General features: G+C 40.9%; 2 gene segments (V, D, J or C); both read right to left on the bottom strand.

Annotated features, from left to right (window-relative positions):
• Positions 1 to 11,483: 11,483 nt before the first annotated feature.
• On the bottom strand, positions 11,484 to 12,058 carry LOC118759231 (T cell receptor alpha variable 8-3-like). The segment is given in 2 exon segments: positions 11,484 to 11,896; positions 11,981 to 12,058. Coding segments are annotated over 2 exon segments (459 nt in total).
• A 5,999-nt stretch (positions 12,059 to 18,057) lies between these two features.
• Positions 18,058 to 18,870, bottom strand: LOC118759232 (T cell receptor alpha variable 9-2-like). The segment is given in 2 exon segments: positions 18,058 to 18,582; positions 18,727 to 18,870. Coding segments are annotated over 2 exon segments (462 nt in total).
• Positions 18,871 to 21,169: the final 2,299 nt, after the last annotated feature.

The raw sequence follows: 21,169 nt of genomic DNA, 5'->3' as shown, positions 1-21,169 counted from the left end.
ACTTCTGAGTCTTTGCTGGAAATAAGTAGAAGTTATTGAAGTTTATTTCAAGATGGACTGAGCATACATGTTTGAAATGAAGAAAACATGGCTGACTGTCATAGAAAAGAAGAATCATATCTTTTTTTTCAAGCCTAATTTATCACAGAAAAAAGTCTTAAAAGAGCATACAAGCATGAAAGAATCTCAAGTGAACTTGAACTGTGGTTATGCAACAAGGTGGAGGAATCTACCATGGGGGGAGGGTTTCGGGAGGGGTGGGGGGAATCCCAGTACCTATAAAACTGTGTCACACAATGCAATGTAATTAATTAAAAAAAAAGAGCATGCAAGCAAAGGTCAGAATGAGAGAAGACAACTCAGCATTTCAAATGTGTGGTATCTCAGATTCTGCTGCCACAACCTGGTCTTTCCCATTCCCTTGCTAGTGCCAGGAAATAGACAGTACCAACAGCCAAAATAGGGAGTTTTCCTTCAGTAAATATGACCGTGATAAAAAGCAAAAGACTAAACCCCAATGACCATCCCAGGAGATATTACCATGGCAAACTTAAGGAACAATTGACTTTTAGATTGAGCTGATTCATGATAAGAAAACCGACATACTCCTAAGAAATTCTTTTCAATTGCTGTTGAGCTTGTATTCTGCCAAATGATGAATGAAAGTGTAGAGATTCTCAAAAATCATCAGGTTGGGGATTCAAAAAAAGACATTCCATGTGTTTGCTTTTGGGATACTTTCATTTTCTGATGCCAAAACGGATGACATTAAAAAGACATGTGCCTAAAATACTTGCAAAGAGGGAATTTCAACTGAACTTGAACTATGGTTATGCAGCGGGGTGGAGGAACCCACCATGGGGGGGAGCGTGGGGGGAGAATCCCAGATTCTATGTAATTACAACACAATGTAATTAATGAATAAATTTAATTTAAAAAAAAAGACATGTGCCTAAAGGCAGTGACTGATCAAGACCTTAGTGGATATCCCTCTACAGAGCCAACAATCTGCCTGTACTGGATTTCTGGTGCTTTGGCCATTGCTGCCCTAGAATGCACACCTGTTTTCTCCTGAACTCACTGCAATAGTCTTTTCCCAAGCTATTGCTAAAGTCTATACATTCTGTGAAGCCCTGGAGTCATCTCATTGTTAACTACCCTTCCTGGCATCTCTGTAGAAGTAAACCTGGGGTGACCTGAATGAGGTCAGCACAAATAGGAGACTGAACCAGGAGAATAACAAGATCCTGTCCCTGAAAGCTAAGACTCTCACTCCTGGAAGTGGAAGCCTCTCGTTACTCTGTGGAGTGAGAAAATACGTAACCTCTCATTCATATTTCACAACAGTAAGGAGTAAAGACAGTTGTTATGAAGAATCTCATTTCATTACATAATTGCATGTGAATGTGTAGTTTTACACGTAGAAAAGTCCCTATTCTATTCTATTCTATTCTATTCTATTCTATTCTATTCTCTCATCTATACATTTGAGTTCTCAAATTCTTCATTAGACAAATTTCTCTCTTCTTTAACAGAGATATTTTAGGTTAATACCAGGGAATATTCAAAAAGTACATGTAAACTGGGTATTACAAAAAAGACTATACATTAATTTCTAATTTTTCTTATACAAAAATACATTTAATTCCCATTTCCCCACAGACTTTTGAAAGTCAGTCTTCTCTCTGTACTTAGAAAGGATATTCACTAATACACCATGTTGCCCCCAAACCATCCACACACAGTTCGTGAACATGAATAAGGCTTATATGTCTTCATTGTTCTTCCCACTTAGGAGTAGTACTAGACTTCACACTTGCCCTTTTGTGTTACGACAACACCAGCTGAATGTAATGGTCTGAATATGACCATTCGTGCAGAGCATAGTTCCATATAATCACTACAACACAAGTATCACCACAGAATCCCCAACTCTTGAATGAACTCCTTGAATATTACCTGACTCGTTGCAAAGCACTGACCTGGGAAAACTTTTCCAGCACCTTTGTGGTCTGTCAGCTGCGTGGGGACAACGTGCTCCTTAGTCTCCCATTCCCAGTTACTATTTTTGCTGATAACATACTAAATTATATACACTGTGTTTTCATTCTTCTTTTAAGGGGTGTCCACCTGGAATAACAAGTGTACATTGCCATTTTTAGGAAAATTACTCATAAAGTACCTGAGGGTTAAGGGTGGCACCATCACGTTTGCTTCACGCCTACAAGTCTCTGATGAGCTGATTTACTACTAGCAGAATAGCAATGAGTCAGACTGAGTGCCCTTCCTTGTCAAAATGTTAAATGGTATACATTAAAACACTGGTTCTGATGACCAAACTGACTGGATGAGGCTTTTCCAGACCCAAAGTGCAGATCAAAGTGACTTGGTTTCCATCAGACAGGTTCTCCTTATTCAGCAAATACGGTACTTCAGGAATGTGACAAAGGAAAGAATGCTACTGACAAAGCAAGGAAATCTAGTTTTTTTTCCACTGGTTCATTTACTTCTGGATTCATAACTGGCATCTAGGTATAGTTTCTGCCCCTGTAAATTAATTTGAACCAAAGGATTTCTAAGGGTTTGTTTATCTCTAACATTTGTTTAAATTATTTAACAGGATAGATGTTTATTGAGAACTGGATTATGCAACATGAAACTATGCAAATTGGGAGAACTTGTCCTGTATCATGAAATGCCAAGATCATTACCGCGTCCATGTTAGAACTAGTGTATCTGAAGCTACCCCTAACAAATCCTTGGAACTCTTCAGAAATGGAAACACGACCCCTGGGATGAGTTCACATCTAGATTTTTCACTTTTCCTAAATCATAGATTATGGATAACGTATCAAGAAAACCCTACTCTATAGGAAGATGGAATGGAGAAAAACCACAGCTAATAATATGGAGTTGAACTCTGTGTATGAACTATGGATAAGCAGAACACATCTTTCTGAAGTTATATTTTATATATTGAAATCTATATCATTCCATTGGCTTGTTTTAGGGGAAAATGACTCAGCAACTTGGAGAACCAAAAAATGATGTGAGTTTACAAATATGTAAAGCAAAGTTACATTCTCAAACAGCTTGATGGTTCTCTGGCTTTTAGCTCTCTCCTTCTAAGTTTAGCTTTGGGAGTTGAAGATGTCCAGCCATGACTGGCTACATTATTTATGATAGCGCAAAATTAAAATTTGGACTCTTGTTCAAATGCAGGAAAAAATGCTATAAGGCAATAAATAGAAATCTCTATTTAAAAATAGTGCTGACAAAACACAGTGAGATTTATGACATAGAAGTAACAACATAAATTTATAAATTGTTAAAAGCATGTTCATGTCATAATTTATGTAACCTATGAGTAATCTATTAATATATCCTAATAGTAGGATTTTTTATCTCACATTTCTGAAAATTAGTTTATTATGTCATAAAAATTGATACTTTCAGCAGCTTCATTTCCAAGCACTGTCATTAAAAGCAATTTCAGATGCTCCAGACAAATTCAAGACTGCAAACAGAATTTCTCATCATTTCCAATTTGAAACGAATATTTCTGCTGACATAATTGATACGGGACTCTGAAGAACATTTTATATACTATAATACTTGCATTAATATCTGATAAATAAGCTTGAAATAAATTTGGCTGAATCAAAGCTTGATATGCTGAATGGAGTAAATTTTTCAAAGCTATCTAGCTCTTCTTATAAATCAGTTTCATGTAAGTATGAACTTAATTTTAAGCTTTAGTTAAAAGATAAAACTATCAAAAACATCAAACCAGGGCCTGGCATGATGGCTTAGTGGCTAAAGTCCTCACTTTGTAAGTGCCAGGATCACATATGGGTGCCAGTTCATGTCCCAGATGCTCCACTTCCCATCTCTCTCCTTGTTTGTGGCCTGGAAAAACAGTAGAGGATGGCCCAAGCCTTGGGACTCTGCACCCCCATGAGAGACCTGGAAGAAGCTCCTGGCTCCTGGCTTTGGATCAGCTCAGTTCTTTCTGTTGCAGCCACTTGGGGAGTGAACCAGTGGATGAAAGATCTTTCTCTTCCTGTCTCTCCTTTTCTCTGTACATCTGCCTTCCTAGTGAAAATAAATTTTTTTTTTTTTAAGAATGTCAAGACAGCAGAAACAGGGCACTAAACAAGCAACTGAATCCCTCCTGAGGCTGAAGCCGCTGTTTGCCACTATATGGGCCTAACCCAAGAGGCTGGCTGTGCTCCCTGCCTCACTGGCGCCTGCTCATGTGGTTTCATCTGACTTCTCATGGTGTGTCTCTTTCCTAGTCACCATTTATGCATTAATGTACAATACCTCGCAAGGTTGGAGTCCTATGTGCTGTCACTGAACTGCTGCATGCTTGAATTTGGGTTTGGGGTGTCAGAAGTCTCCATTTGTGTGGATTCCTTTAAAGCGGTAGTGGAAGTTGTCTGATCTGTTTTTCAGACCTTAAAAGATGTTATAAACTCATAGGTAACAAATTCATTCAAAATGCAAAAAAACCCATGGGTTTTAATATAACAAAATGAGAAGTTCAATGAGTTCTTCCTTGTAAGGTGCTATTCAGAAAACAAAAACCAGAAAGGACAGTTCTAACAATGCAGTATGTAAGCACTTGTGTTGATTAAATCAGTACTGCTTAGGTGCTTGTTGTGACTCTGGAGTCTTCTGTAACACATAACTCAGTGAATGTTCCGACGTCAGACTTACTGAGTGGGAATACTACCCTACCTCCTAATTCAATAATCAAGTGAACTCAGACTCTCACTAAGACTATATAACATCACATTTAATTATTTAAAAAGTGAGGAGCTTTTGTCAGTCCTTAGCTCATGCATGTAGCAAACTAAATAGAAAGCCTGACATTCACCAACGTTAAGTATTTTAATGCACCATGTATGTGCACATATATGTTTCACACACTCATTTCCTAGAAAATTGAACTATCTACAATTAACTAAGGCACTGGGATTTTTCTATTTCTTGGTCACTATGTATTTTTTTTCCAAGTCCTTCTCAGCACAGTAATTTGCATGTAACTTACGTATGATCTGGCAGGATGTCTGATGTAACAATACATGGGATCTTGACATCTTTATCAGTTACTCCTTGGTTCCATACTAGAGCCTTTTTTATCCTATACAGTGATTTTTCAGGAGGAAAAGTATATGAGAATTAAGTGAACTAAGCCTTGAAATGTCTAATTTGGTAAGGATGAAAGTGCTTCAACATCAATCAGAGAACCCACAGCTGTGCAAATGCTGTGCAGAAGCTACATGACTCTCAGATAGGGGTGGAGCTGCAGGCCCAGCTGCAGTTTGGGTGCAGGCAGCAGGTGACCTGGGAGCACTGTGCCTCTGCTGCACAGAAGTAGGTGCCTGAGTCAGCCAGTTGGGAGTCTGCGATGTGGAGGGTGCTGTAGCGCTCCTGGGAATTAATGGTTGACTTCAACCTTCCATTCTCCTTTGTCCCTAAAGCTATGACGAGAAGACTGGTCAGGCCACTCCCAGGATTTTGCTGGAACCACTGGACACTTCTCACCGAAGTTGAAAAATTGCAGTTCAAGGTAGGGCTGGCTCCTTTCTGGACATTCAACATTGAAGGACTCTGCTTCACCTCCAGGCCTCTTATGCCTGCTAGCAAAGGAAAATAAAACACAAACGATCTTACTGATGTATCAATGACGCAGTTTCAAAACCTGTAAAATACCCCAGGAAACATCCATGAGAGGGTAGGACGGTGTCAGAGCCTTGTTCAGCTTCCCATACCCTTCCTCCCATATCCTTAACTCCCTCTTATGCAGTCCAAACTCACAGAAAATGTGAACCAACAGAAGCCCTAGCAGAGTCCCCAGGCTTCTCTCCATGACTCCTTGCCTGGTTGTCAGGAAGTTCTTGCTGTTGCTGTGCTGGATAGCAAGTCTTGGATGCAGAATTTGCTCTTACAGTCACTAGGTTCTGAGATATTCAGAGAGCCATTAACATCTGAGCTCTGTCATTCATCATAGCAAGAAACTCCACCCACCAGGGTCCAGTGAAACTACACAACATCAGCTCCAACATTGCAGGTGTGAACAGTGCAGGGGGCAGTGTTTCAGGATATAAGCTATTAACTCTTAAACAGCTTACAGAACAGAAATGTGTGGGAAAGTATGTAAAGAAGATGGACAGTAAGTACTACAGGAAAAAAAATCAATGTCTTGACAGGTTTAAGCAGTTTTGAACTATCAGAAAAGGAAGTAACCATGTAGACCTAGAATTGAATAGTATGAAAATAGCATGCATTTGGTAATACTGAATGGCTTGTTGTGTTTGCTGAAGTAGTAAATACAACTTTCAAATCTTTTAGTTATTTAAGTAGCAGAGTGACAGAAAGAGATTGATGGACGTAGGGAGTTCCCATGCACTGGATCACTCCCCAAATGTCTGCAAAGTCCATGGATAGACTGGATTAGACTGAAGCCTGTATCCTAGAATGCAGTCCAGGATCCCCACATGTTTGACAGAAACTCAATCACTTGAGCCGTGATGACACCTCCCAAGGTTTGTACTGGCAAGAAGCTGGAATTAGGAGCCAGGCATCAAAGCCAGGCTTGCCAGTGTGGTAACAGAAGTCTTCACCAGAGTTCTTCTGACCTGGCCAAATTCCTACTCCAAATGCAAATTCCTGAAATCAGCAGTTTCAAAAACTCATGATAAATGTTCATCATCTACTTAGAAAATGGGTTTAACAAGAGTAAATGTTTTTAAAAAAATGAAATATGTACATGATATCTGCCCTAATTTAATTTCTACTTCTTCCCTTCTTTTATCCAACCCCGTCCACACGCACCCTGCAACCCACATAGCTGATGGTGACCTGGCCACACATGGCCAGCCAAATCAAACAGTGTTTTATTCCTTTTGCTCTTCTGTTTTTGTTCCTTATCCTTTCTTCTTTCCCTCTACTTAATATTTTTCTTTCTGGTCTCCATGAGGATACATGAAAAGGTTCAACATCTGGGATATAGGAGTGATCTTTTAGGACAGTGAGTTTGGGAACTTCTAATAATATAAAGTAAAACTTGAACAGATGATGCTGATGCTGTCTATTGAGCTTCCACGTTCACAATGCCCGTTAAAATCCAAATTCTCTTAACTCAGAGAATCAGCCTCACAATGCAGTTCTAGAGCTATGGGCTCCAGCTTTCTGAATTATTGTGTAGAAACAAAGAGTTGAAACTTGAGATGAATTGCACACAAACATACCCTTTCCTTTGCCATCTGTGCTTTGAGTGCTATATGTTGTCTGGTCAAACGGTTCCACTCCAAAATCCCCAAAATGTCATTTCTGGTGGAGCCTAGAGTGCCCCCTAGTGAGCAGAACCTATAACCACAGATTAACCCTTCAATCTTAGCTTCATTCATTTGGTGGTTCCTAACAGAAAAAAATGCAGGTGGTCAGAAAACAAATCAACTGCCTCAACTGAGTGGAGATGAAAAGTAGCCAATTACTACTTTTGAAGTGATGTTCATGGATGTCAACACCTTAAAATAACCTGTGATTTTCATCTTGGGTTTATCATTTGATTTTGCTTATTAAGCCAAAACAAATCCATAAAATTCAGTGACATTTTTCCTTTAGTGGGCAATTTCCTCAGCCTTAACAATACGAGGCTGTTTCCAAAGGCTCAAGGAAAGACAGAATTAAAAACTAAGTTTATTTTGGTGTAGAAAAAGAGCTTCCATTTGCTGTTTCACTCCCCAAATGGCCACAATAGCCAGGACTGAGCCAGTCCAAAGCCAGGAGCCAGCAGCCAGGAGCCAGGGGCTGTGGGCATAGACAATACTGAGTGTGTGTGTGTGTGTGTGTGTGTGTAAAATAGATAGATGGTAGGTAGGTAATTTAAGGAAACAAGCATTGAGAGCAGAGATACACTTCCTATTTTCTAAATCAATAGAGGAGAAAGAAAGCGCTTTTATCAAGTGCTATTGAAGACCTCCCCCAAAAAACACCCAAAAGCTTGCCAAGCAGTGTCAACATATCACACATCTCTAAGCACATGAGTAACCAAAACATATATAAAGATTACCTGAATTATTCAAAATTTAAAATCTTGATGCACACTTTTAATGAAACAAACCAAATAAAACAAGTAGGAAAGCTAGAGCCAGCCTTTTGGCGTAATAATGTGCCACCATTTGGCATAATAATGTGCCACCATTTGGCATAATAATGTGCCACCAGTTCAGACACCTGCAGCCCGTCTCAGAGATCCTGCCTCGAGGTCTGCTTCTGGCTCCCTACTCCAGTTTCCTGCCAATGCAGACCCTGGGGAGCAGCAGTGATGACTCCAGTGGGAAAACTGTATAGAACCATTGCAGGCATTTGGTGAGGGGAAACTACCAAATTTGAAGCTAAAATAGAAAGCTAAGCTTATAATATTAACAACACTAAGTAACAAGAAATATGCTTTTTTTTTATAATCTATTTTATTGTGTTGTTGTTGACAATCTTTTCATAGTTAATTACAGTTAAAGAAAGAAAAAGCAGAAAAAAAAAAACAAAAGGTTCAGGGGGATAGGGAAGTGGGCAATACTATTATGTCCATGTTGTTTCCATCTTGTATCTGAGGTAGAAGGGAGAAGCCCCACCCAGTTTCCCGCCCACCCCGAGTCCCGGATGTGGGGCATGCTCTGAGATATGTGCTGGAGTGGTGTTAATAGTTCTCCAGTTATGAATCGCTGCCAGTTTCGCTCGATGAGGTCGTCCACTGATTGATATGGTCCATCATAAAGTCTCCGTTTGCCCCATTTTTCGCTGCTAACATGTAGCTGAGATGAATGATTGATCTGCTCTGTCTTCTGTCTTTTCTTGATTAGAGTTCTGAGTCCAGCAGTTCGATTGGGGAGATCTCCAAAGAAACTTTGAGGTATTCCCAGACTAGTTTCTTGCATGTTCCTAGCAAGCACAGGGCCCGGCACAGTCCATCACCCCGATCAGCTGGTGGTTGCAATTGCTGGGTTGGTTCTGTTTTCAGTCCCGAGTTGCACTGGATCCAATGGGTGTTGCAATCCAGTCTGGTTCTGCCCAGCACGTACTCGGTCCTCACACTAACCAGTGGGAGCTGCAGCCTAGTTGGGGCGACCCACGATAACCCTCACCCGGCCCGCCCCTGGTTTGCCATTATGTGTAGCAGAAGACCAGTCTGTCCCCCATCCCATTTGGCTCTGGCACTTGTCAATGGGTATTAAAGCTTAGTTCTATCTAACCAACTCAACCATCCAGCCCTCACGGGTGTTGTTGAGTGCCTCTCTATCTAGCCATCCCAGCCCAGGTCCTAGTTTTCATGCCCTCCCACGGGACTAGTGACCCAAGAAGGGGGAACCCACTTTTTCCCTCCCAGGTCTCTCTGTCCCGGTTTATGCACTCTTTAGCTGACTTGACAGAATTAGTCCCCAGTGCCAGCTTCTGCCGGCTATGCCCAAACCTCCCTCACCCACTCTAATTTATGCTTGCACCAGCAGGAATAATCAGCCCAGCCTGGCTTTTCCCTGATCTATTCCACATGCAGCGCACAGGTGTTGTAGCCTTGCATAGTCTAGTCTGTCTCTATCCCAGCCCACGCTCTCCGGTGGGAGTAGCTGTCCGGCGAGGAAACCAGCCCCTTAATCCCCCCGCCAGTTCTGCCCCTCCCTTCCTTCCTGGATCTCACGTGTGCTGGTTGGGTGCTGCATTCATATCCAGTACAGGCAACCACGCCCTGGCATTCCATAATGTGTACTGGTTTTGTCGCGACCAAAGCCGAAATATGCTTTTCTTAAGCATATGAAAATAGCTAAGGAGAGTAGAATTTGAACTATTTTCTATTTTCTAGAATCAGTTAACTATTGCTTGAAATGAACAGAGATTGCGAAATGACCTAAACTTTGAACTTTAAATGGTAAGTTACTAGGATTTCTACTTACATAAGAAAAGAAATCCAGAAAAAAGGAAGTATGTACCCTGACTTGGTACATAACCCTCACCCTTTCACAATATCCAGGTTCTTGAAGCAGCTCTCAACCACAAGTCAAGCCCACACATAAATCATGTATAGATGGCTTGCAGTGACTTACGGAGATATCGTCATTAACATTCTTCTAAACAGAAAATCTGCATATGGTGCTTCTGTAAGTGTCCACACTACGACTAATATGTATATATTCCTTTTGTCCCTATTGTCTATTTCCTTTGCCCTCAGTCAAATTCTCCACTAGTCTGGGTGCCTCAAAATTTCATTCTAGAAAGATCTGAGACCTCCGATGTTCTATCTTTTTTGGCTGCTGCAGTTACCCATTAAGTTTAACCTCTGGACAAGGAAATATTAAGAAGCTCCAACTATATTTCTTGCTTCCATTGCATGGAAATAAGTCAATTTCCTCTTCAGGTCAAACCACAGCTAATTGACTTTATTTTTCATGTGGATTCACTGCTGAAGGAATCCAAATTGTCCAAGAGATAGACACATGTGCCTTAAGTGAAACCATGCCTGTGTCCCTGGTGAAAGAATGGCTTTGCTTTTAGACTAATATTTCCAAATCAACACAGTATAAAAGTGGTAGTGTGGCATACTAAGGTTTGTTGGTAAGTTATTGGGTATAAAAACACCTGTTTTGAATGTTTTCCAATGCATTCTATATGGAAGATATCAAAATTTAATGGTCTATGATTCAAATCACCTTCTGAATTTTGGGAAGCATGTCCCCCTCCTTTCAAGGATGTTGTCTTCGACTTGCACTGTATTTCACTTTTCAGTAAGCTGTCCTGTCCATTACATCGGGGTGATGGGGTATGTGGTAATGTCAGGTTGATTTTATTTCAAGTCAAACTCCTATGGAAAGCCATAAACATAAATTTAATGGGGAAAATAATTAAGAACTTCAACTTTTACAAAATAGGGCTTTATTGTGTAAAATCTATCATTGAAAGAATAATATGGATAACGTTTGAAAGGAAGGAAAAAAGCAATGGTGGAAGGAGGGAAGAAAGCAATGATACAAGGAAGGAAGGAAGGAAGGAAGGGAGGGACATTAGTTTGATTTCTTAGGTAGAATTGGGATCAGGTGAAATGCCATTTATTTGGGGATCCTTGATATAGAGCTTACTTGTTTATTGATAGCAAGTTTGAATCCATCAGTAGAAATCAGCTGTTCTCCTTACACACATCTTCAGCAAGCGCACACCATAGTTCTTCTGGGCAATGTCCCAGAGCTAAAGATGGCAACCAACCTGAAATTAGCCTTCTCACTAAAATTAGTCAAGAATGAAGTTCCAAAAGTTGAAAAGATGAAAGGGAATGGAGATAGGAAGCAGCAAGTGATCGCTGATATTCTTTTTCACTTCTTGTCTTTACTCCCTTCTGCCCTCCTATATTCTCACAAATACATCTTGCACAATTTGTGAGACCTGGGGCACAGCAGGAACTGAAGAATAACAGCGATGTACCCAGGTCAGCCCAGCTCGCTCTCTCTCGTTTGCTGTGTTGGAGCAGAAAGAGCTCCTGAGTTTCTGAGCTCTGCACTCAGGGGTGGTTTATGCACTGCTCCCCCTGCAGCCCCAGGCACTGTGGCACTCAGCGCACACCAGTACTGGGCCGCGTCGCTCAGGTGCACAGAGGGCTTCCTCAGGTGGAAGGAAGATTCGCTCTTCTTAAATTCAGCCTCAAAACCGTGGAGGCCCTGAACCAGGGTGTCCCCTGAGACGTACTTAAGGAGAAGCTGAGGACTTTGACCGCGGTGCTGGACGTACCAGAAGAGGTAAATAGCTCCCCCATAGGAGTAGTTGCACCTCAGCTCCACAGCTTCTCCTTCAGACACAGAGACGTGGGCGTCGGGCTGGGTCACCGTCTGGGCTCCAGCGTCTCCTGAAAAAGCAAGGCGTCCATGAGCACAGGAAGCATTTTTGACAGAGGCTGCAGCAACAGCAGAGACCAGAGGAATTTACTCACTCAGGGCTAAGTGAAGCCCCAGCACTGAGGCGAGCATCAAGAGCATGGCTGGGGCTAGAAGTGTGGCAGCCTCTTTGCTGGGAGAGTGCCCGAGGGCGGCCGGGAGGGCGGGCGGGAAGCGGCCGAGAACACCGAGACCTTGGAGTTGGGAGGTGCAGGGGGAGTCAAGATGACCAAGCTGTCTGCTTAGGTGAAAGTGCAAACGCTGCTAAATTGAGGCTGGATGCTCTCCCGAGGTCTGCTTCTCGCTGCTGGTCTCTACCACGAGCTGGGCAAGCTGAGCGAGAAAGTGGATTTTGTGCAGATTCCCTGGTCTGTACAGCATCGCCCTCTGGAGGTCGCGCACAGAACCACAGGTCCTTGGGAACCAACAGCTCCTTGGGAACCACAGTTATTCAACCTTGTTCTACTGCAGAAGGGGAGGGCACGTCAGAAGTGCCACAAACAAGATTGATTCTTTCCTACTAGTAAAATATTGCGTATCAGATTCATATCCAAGTCCATGACTCATGGGAATCAGACCAGTTACCTCAGGCTGAGCTCTTCCGTGACTAGGTCCTGCCTTGGCGGTGATGGAGGAGGGTAGAGAAGGTATTTCTTGCCTGCTGCTGTGCGCCTGCAGAGTAAAGTCGGGGCCCATGAAACAACACTGTTGCTACATAACTAGTTATCAGGTGTAACTGAATTGCAGACCTTCACCCCTACAGCTAAAGAAAATGCTGGGACCCTTAATAAACAACCACTATAATCTCCCCCACCAAAAAAAAAAAAAAAAAGCGAGTTTGGAAAATGTCATCGTTTTCTCTGTAATCAATGGACGCCATTGGCCAAGTCGGGTGCTTCTGTGCTTTGTCATTTCCTTTAGTCCGAACTAGAGAGACTGAGCTCACATGGAGGCTTGGTGACACGGTCAGTGTGTAGTCTATGGATGTGGACTTGAGGTATCCAGGACAATATACACATACATGCTCACTCCCTCCTCTTCTGAAGTTCTTCCTAACGGAACAGACACAGAAAGGGGAATAAGCAAATATCCATGAGTGAAAATAAAACTCCTCTGAAGAGGAGGTATTTCTACATATTTCCAGGAAATGGAAATATGCAAGATCATCTTGATGGTTAGAGCTTGGACAGAAGAATCATGATCAAAAATAAACTGTTAGGGGGAGGTTTTACTCTCTGGTTGACGGTAATTTTAACTCACCTAGATCCTGTTTCAGGGTGTCTGTTCCAATTCCCACATCCACTTCTGATTCTAGCTTCCTGCTAATGTACAACATGGGAAGCAGTAAATGGCTACATCCTTTCTCAACATGTTCCGGCACAAACACACCTTCTCTTTGTTGAACGAACGTGTTTAATTAGAATTTGGTAGCCCTTCTGTAGCAGTAACAGGCCTTTCTTCCCGTGTTTTAATTCAACAAATATTTAAAGAGGTTCTGCTTTAATACAGGCACTGAAATAATGGCAGATAACATAGCAATGGATAGAAGCTAAAAAGCCCTTCTCTCAGAGAGAATAAAATCTATTCAGGAAAAAGTATGGGTGTTTATACACATTTCTCAGGAAAAAAAAACTCAATAGGTTTAGGTGTATGAAGTAGTGTAAGTATGAAGCATGAAGGTGAATGAAGCAATGTTACTGTAGACTTCACAAAAAGGTGAGACTGAGAACAGCTGAAAGAGAAGCTTGTGCGTATCCATGTGAGTAATTTCTGGACAGATTTAACCAGTGGAACAACCCCAGAGGGGCGCTGAATAAAGGGCTCCTGCTGAGGGCATCCAGAGCTTATAGAACACCTTTGACCTTGACTCCCAGGAAAAAGGAAAATGATTGGGTTGTGGGGGAGATTTTATTGCATTTTTATGTGTTTTGATAGAGTTTCTAATAATCTAAAAGAAGTAAAGGGACACTCTAGCTACTATCTGAAGACCAGACTAAACTGAGCAGGGAGATGCAGGTCGGCAGGCTAGCACACGCTCAAATGCCCCAGGCAAGCATAGTGGGGGCCTCCCCTGAGGTGACACCAACACAGGGCGGCGGCCAGGACACATGAACAGTCTTCACAGAGTTAGGAGAAGCCACTGATGTTTGTATTATTCTTTTCTATGCTTTTCATTTATTTTCTTTTAAAATCCATACTTTCAAGACTCACAGTATTTTTTTTTCATCTTTCAAGGCTACATCTCTATTGAAATGTAATTGACTGGTACAATTTGGCTATTTGAAGTATACAGTTCCATGCTTGTAGGTGTGTTCCCAAGGCTATGCAAAAATCACCATAACCAGTCAGACGACATTTTCATCAACACAAAGAGAAAGTCAGGACTCATTAACAATCACCCTTGGTTGTCTCTCACCCATCCCCAGTCACCTAGGCAACTGGAAGGCCAGATAGGATATAATTTGATGTCGCCATAGGCTTGCCTATTGTGGATATTGCATATAAATAGATTCAGATTGTGGTCTTTTGTGACCGGCTTCTTTTCATTTACTGTATTTTTGAAGTCCATGCTGTGGTTTATATTAGTCAGTCATTCCTTCTTAGTGCTAAATTATGTTCTATTACATGCATATAATACATTTTATTGTCTCATGCACCAACAGGCAATGACTTGTTTCTACATTTCGGTATTGCGAATCATTCTGATATGACCATTTCTCCATGCTTTTGTGTGGATGTATGATTTCATTTTCCTTGATACCGTCTTATGAAGGGAATTTCTTCATTCCAAGGCAGCATGCACCATTTTACTTTATCACCAGTAGTGTACAAGGATTGCAATTTTTCACCTGTTCTCAGTATCTGCTGTACTCTTATTATTATTCTGCTGTGTTATCTCTTTACAGGGATCTCATGCGTCTTTGAATTCCCTAAGGAATAATAATACTGACTATCCTTTACATTGATTATTGGCCATTTCTGTATCACTTTGGAGAAATATCTAGTCACATTTTTTGTCCAATTTTAAGTGACTAATTTTTTTATTGTTGCATTGTCAGAACCATCTGTGTATCGTGGTTGAAATTGCTTCTATCCAATCATTTCTTTGCAAATATCTTCTCCCATTTTGGGGTGCTTCACTTCATTAATAATACACATGCCTAATTATGATAAAGTGCAATATATATTTTTATTTTGCTACTTTTCCTTTTGGTCTCATATCTAAGGGTTTACCTAACCAATGTCATGAAGATTTACTATTTTCAATGTGTACTTGATCAGAATTTGATTTTGCGGCCTGGCACAGTGGCCTAGTGGCTAAATCCTTGCCTTGCAAACACTAGGATCCCATATGGGCACCGGTTCATGTCCCAGCTGCTCCATTTCCCATCCAGCTCCCTGCTTGTGGCTTAGGAAAGCAATAAAGGATGGCCCAAAGCCTTGGGACCCTGTACCCATGTGGGAGCAACCTGGAAGAGGCTAATGGCTCCTGGCTTTAGATTGACTAAGTTCTGGCCATTGTGGCCACTTGGGGAGTGAACCAGTGGATGGAAGATCTTTCTCTCTGTTTCTCCATCTATCTGTAAATCTGCCTTTCCAATAAAAATAAATAAATCTTTTAAAATTGATTTTTATGTATTGCATGGAAGGGCCAACTTCATAATTTTGCACGCAGATATTCACTGGTCCCTTTTCTTCTACATTTTTGGCAAAAGTCCTTAAAATGAATATCTTATATCACCAAACCACTAAGCACCATTCTTCAATTGTTCTTTCATCTCAGTTGAAGTCTTAGTCTTGCTACCACTACTGAAAGAACTTCTTTTTTTACTTTTTAAAAATCTATGTAAGTGAGCCTGGTACAATGGTTCAATGGCCAAATCATTACCTTGCAAACACCAATATCTTATACAGGCACTAATTCATGTTTTGTCTGCTCCACTTCCCACCCAGCTCCCTGCTTATGGCCTGTGAAAGCAGTAGAGGATGGCCCAAAGCCTTGGGACCCTGCACTCACATGGGAGAGCTGGAAGAATCTCCTCACTCCAGATTGGCTCTGGTTTAGTTGTTGCAGCCATTTGAGGAATGAAGCAGTGGATGGAGACTCTTTCTCTGTCTCTCCTTCTTTCTGTAAATCTGCCTTTCAAATAAAAATAAATTGTAAAAAATTAAAATGAAAGAGAGCCCAGTGCAATGACTCAGTGCCTAAATCCTTGCCTGGAAAGTGGGCATTGGTTCATGTCCCAGCTGCTCTACTTCACATCCAGCTCCCTGCTTGTGACCTGGGAAATCAGTAGAGGATGGCCCAATGCCTTGGGATTCTGCATCCATATGGGAGATCTGGAAGAAGCTCCTGGTTCCTGGCTCCCAACTTCAGATTGGCTCAGCTTTGGTCATTACAGCCATTTGGGAAATGGACCGGCAGATGGAAGATCTTTCTGTCTCTTTCTCTATATAAATCAGATCTGCTTTTCCAATAAAAATAAATAAGTGCCTTTTTCTTTTTAAAAAAGTCTATGTAAGGTATATGTATAAAAATATAAGTGTATTTCATATATATAGTTTTTAAGAGTATTCCTACCCTCCTGCCTTTTATTTTTATCTTTCTTTTAATTGTTATAATAACATTTCTAATTTCTTTTACAATCATTAGTTTAATCATCCACTAAATAAATAATTCATTAAGAGCATGGACAAGGGCTATTCCTCAAGAAAACTATTCCTCAAGAGTATAAAAAGGGCTATAAATAGTAATCAAAGCTCCAAGTGCCAACTTTACTCCTCCCAGTGTCACCTGTACCCTTTCAAATACTAAATTTCATGATAAAAGTGCAGATTTTATCTGACACTCTTTAAAAAAAAGATTTCTTTTCATTGGAAATGCAGATTTACAGAGAGGAGAGACAAGTAGAAAGATCATCCATCCACTGTTGTACTTCTCAAATGGCCGCAATGGCCAGTTATCCGAAGCCAAGTGCCAAGAGTTTTTTCAGGTATCCCACATGAGTACAAAGTCCCAGGGACTAAGGACGATCCTCCACTGCTTTCCCAGCTGAATGGAAAGTGGAACAGCCAGGGCACAAACCAGCGTTCATATGTGATGCTGCACTTGGAGGTGGAAGATCAGCAAGTTGAGCCATTTTGCTGGCCCCTATTTGGCACTCTTGAGCTCATCACTTATTTTCTTGGTTCCCACAGTGACTCTGTCATCCCACCACTTTGTCCACTTTTTTCTAGTATTGGGCTTTATGCTCAGATCTTTGGCCTCTGAAGTGTTAATTATCCAGGATCCAGTCTTTCAACTCAACCACTGCTCTCATTCATCTTGAAGGCCTTAACCCAACCACATACTGATAACCACCAAGTGTACGTAATCAGACTGCACATCTGGCATAGACTGCAGATTCATACACTATTCTGGGTCTTTAACAATTCAGCCTGGATACCTAATGCACATCCCAGATTTGACACATCTAATGCCCTTTCAACCTGGAAACATACATCATTCATCTCTGGAAAAAATGTTCTTGAATAACTAGTTTGGTCACTTATTTTTCCTAATTACCTTTGTTCTCCAACCATCCATTGGCAGATAGTGAATTTCATCTCTAAGAAAGGATTCGTCTTCTGCAGACCCTGGACAGTGTCTACGTACATTAAGTAATGCCTCGTTGATAGAAAGGCAGTTCCCTGATTTTACCAAGGAATGTAGAAACCCCTCATAATTTCTGGTCATAAATTGTTTTTGGAAAACACAAGTCTATCCATACAATGCAATTTCCTCCAAAAGTAAACTAAGACTTAATTCACCTTGATTTTCAATATATTTGACAAAATGTCTAGAACTCTTCCTTTTCCTTCATTATGTTTCATGTTTCCTTTAAGAACCAATTCATTGGGTTCTGAAGCTACCATAGGAAGTTGTTCCTTCATCTCCCAGCTTTTCAGGGAAACTTAAAGCATCTGCAGCCTCCTCTGTCACAACTGCGTCTCAACACAAGAGTCAGCCTGGAAGACCAAAACAAGGCCAGAATTCCATGCAAGGATGAACCATTAGGCCATTTCCTTCAAACTGAGATTTCATACATTTCAAATCATACATTCCAGGCAGGGTTGTGGAATTAAGAGTGAGAGACTATGTGAACTGTCACTGCACCACGGTGGGTGGCAGGTAGCGGGGAGCATTTCTGCCTCTTGTTTTTCTCCTCTTGAAGCTGATCGGCGTTCAGCTTGAGAGTGATAGGGCAGTAAGTGGCAATAGCAACCCCCTCGAGCAGAGTAGGTCACAGAGGCAGGCACTCTGCACCTGGCCCCTCACTGCGCCTCGGTTTGTGCGCGGCTCCCCCTGCAGTTCCTGTCACTGTGTCACTCAGAGCACAGTAGTACACAGCCGAGTCTGACTCTTGAACCGCGGCTTTCTGCAAGTGGAAGGAGGTGGCTTCTTTGTTGTACAAGGCTTCGAAACCTCTGTTGCTTCCCTTATCATTGGCCTTTGTGGCCTTCAGGAGGAGCTGTGGACCTTCACCAGGATACTGGACATACCAGAAAAGTGCCGGATATCCTGTGGCTGTGTAAGTGCAGTTAATAGTGAGAATTGCCCCCTCAGAGAGGGTCAGTTGTCCTTCTGTCTGGGTCACCGAGTCTCCACTGCTTCCTCCTGAAAACATACAACAACAAAAAAACAATAGAACAAGTTACTTCAGGGGTGATCTTGCCTGTGCCCCTTAGAGAAACTTGTGGTTAAAAACTCCACCACCAACAGAATGAAACAAAGAGGAATGGTAACAGCCACCTTACTTACCAATCACTAAAAGTAGCACAGCCAGCACAGGCAGTGATCCTACAGAAGTGTTCATTTTGAGCACTTTTGTGTTTGCAAGTTTGAACATTTGTCTCTGGAGCTTCACTTCTTTGTGAAAGGAAAGTTTAACATCACGGTAAAAAGATGAGTGTGTGCACTTACACTTAAAAGTAGGAAGTGAGTGTGTGTGTGTGTGTGTGTGTGTGTAGGAAGATGTGCCCCCTTGTGGGCAAAGATCAAATCCTTGTTGATTTGTTATCTTAAACTTCAATCCCATTTCTCTATCTCCACCTCCGGCTTTTTGTCTAAGATAACTGACAAATTGTCTTAAAGAAGAGTTGACATTTATCATAAATGCATTTTCCCAGGACACGATCAGACATGGAAACTCATCGGTACACTTCTGAAAATGATTTGTCTTATTTCTTCTTACATTTGTACCCATTTTTGGCTATCCCATGATCTACTAAAATATTCTCAATTCTTAGGGTAATACACAATTAACCATTAGTAGATGATTTGGGAGAGCAAAGAGTTTTTCTTCTCCTCATTACTTTAGTGTCACAAGCAGAACCATGTTGTATAGCCAGCAAGCAGATAACAAATATTTCCAGAATAAAGAATGCATAAATTCTTGAGAACTTCTTGCTGTTTGAAATACTCTTGCACCCTCTTAAAACATTGATTGTAAGAAGCACATTTTATATAAATTTTGAGTAAAAAGGAAATTCTGCATTGCATATGTAGACTAAAACACAAAATATATGTAACTTAGCATTGAAAGGATGCAATAATTGAAGTTATTAAATTCCTATGAAATGATCTGTTATGTCATCATTTTCTTCTCTTGTAGAATTTTAATAATGCAAGAATTCTCTATAGTGAATCCTCAGAATATTTGTTGCTCTGTTACTAAACATTTAATGGATATTTTACCTTAAATATGACTTTTACATGAATCAATCTGTACGTTCATTGACCAATATGGCTAAATAAAATTCTTTTCATCAAATCACAGATTACGTGGGGAAATCAAAGGTTCTCAGTGTCAGCATTTAGCATGGCTTGGATATTTCTACTAGTGAACAGAATCACTTCTTTTTATATAAAAGCTTGCTATTGTTAAAACACAGTTGGGAGGTCTCTCCACTTTTATAGAATATCAAATTTTCAGAATTAAAATGTAGAAAATTAAAAATCTCTTCATGTGGTTGGTAACAACCTCTGAACAGCCAAGGTCACAGAGAAGCTCCTCTAAGGTCAGCATGGGAAAAACCTTGAATCCTCAAAAATTTTCAAACCATTCTACTTTATTATTGTAGTGAAATCACAACAACTACTTCCCACTGTTCTTGCCCCTTCAGCTTACAACAAACGTCCTCTGACATTCCAAGGACAAACTTGATGAGGAGGAAAGGTGCCCGTTCCTGACAAGCCATTACCAACGTTTATCTTTGAACATGGAAGCCTTTTACACTGTGTGTCCTGCGAAGTTCATTTCTCACGAATTCAGAGACAGAAGCTTTCTATTGTTGCCATAAGATGTTAACTCAACAAGATCCAATTTTGGTAGAAAGTTTATGTTGTTTCGGTTCATAATCGTTCCTCTCTCTCTTTTCCCTGCCACCTCTTGTGAAATCCTTGTGACCAAGCAGTGTCTTCCTCCTTTTCACAGCTCTTTTGTTATATAAATATAAACTACTCTACCCGAACTCTAAACAGAAATATTCAGTGAGGAATTTTGCTTTCCAGAATTTCTTTTACTTTTCTAAATTCAACCTTATCCTTGTGATGTAGCAATCCTACAATTCTGAGGAAATCCATTATCTAAGCCATTTCAGATGACTGTTTTAGAACTGTGTGACCAATGACATAAATTGCTTAAGGTAATTCCCAAGTGATAACACATTTATTCACATAACCTGACCTCAAGACCTCAGAAATTCTGTCCCAGGAGTTATTAGTCAAGAATTATTCAGAAAACAGAAACAAACTCAAATGTTTTTAAGAAGAAAAACACAGAATACAGAAAATTGGGCCTTTGGAAGAGCTGATGAGACAAAGATGATAAAGACTGGGTGCAGGACCCCCTCTGCATTAGATGAGCTGAACTGTCTGCAACTCCAAATTGAGTGATTCTCAGGAAGAAACCAAGAATTCAAGCCACACCTGCAAAGCTTGCTTGTCTACTTACAGATCCTACAGTAGAATCTTCTACATTATTAATATCGCACAAAAGTATCTCATTCACAGTAACTAAAGCACATACTAAACGAAAGGGATTGTGGAAAGCATGGTTTGGAATTCTCCTCCAGAAGATAAAGTATATTATAAGGGATGAAGAAATTTATTTCAGCTGGCATTCTGCAACCCAGCACACTGTCAGATAATTCAGTTCTCACCTAAAGTGAGTGAGATAGTTTAAACCTATAGAAACCTGAGA

This window comes from Ochotona princeps, chromosome 6 (genome assembly GCF_030435755.1).
Source record: "Ochotona princeps isolate mOchPri1 chromosome 6, mOchPri1.hap1, whole genome shotgun sequence".
NCBI lineage: Eukaryota > Metazoa > Chordata > Mammalia > Lagomorpha > Ochotonidae > Ochotona > Ochotona princeps.
Note: the sequence above shows the minus strand (reverse complement) of the source record. Positions and strands in the feature narration are given on the sequence as shown.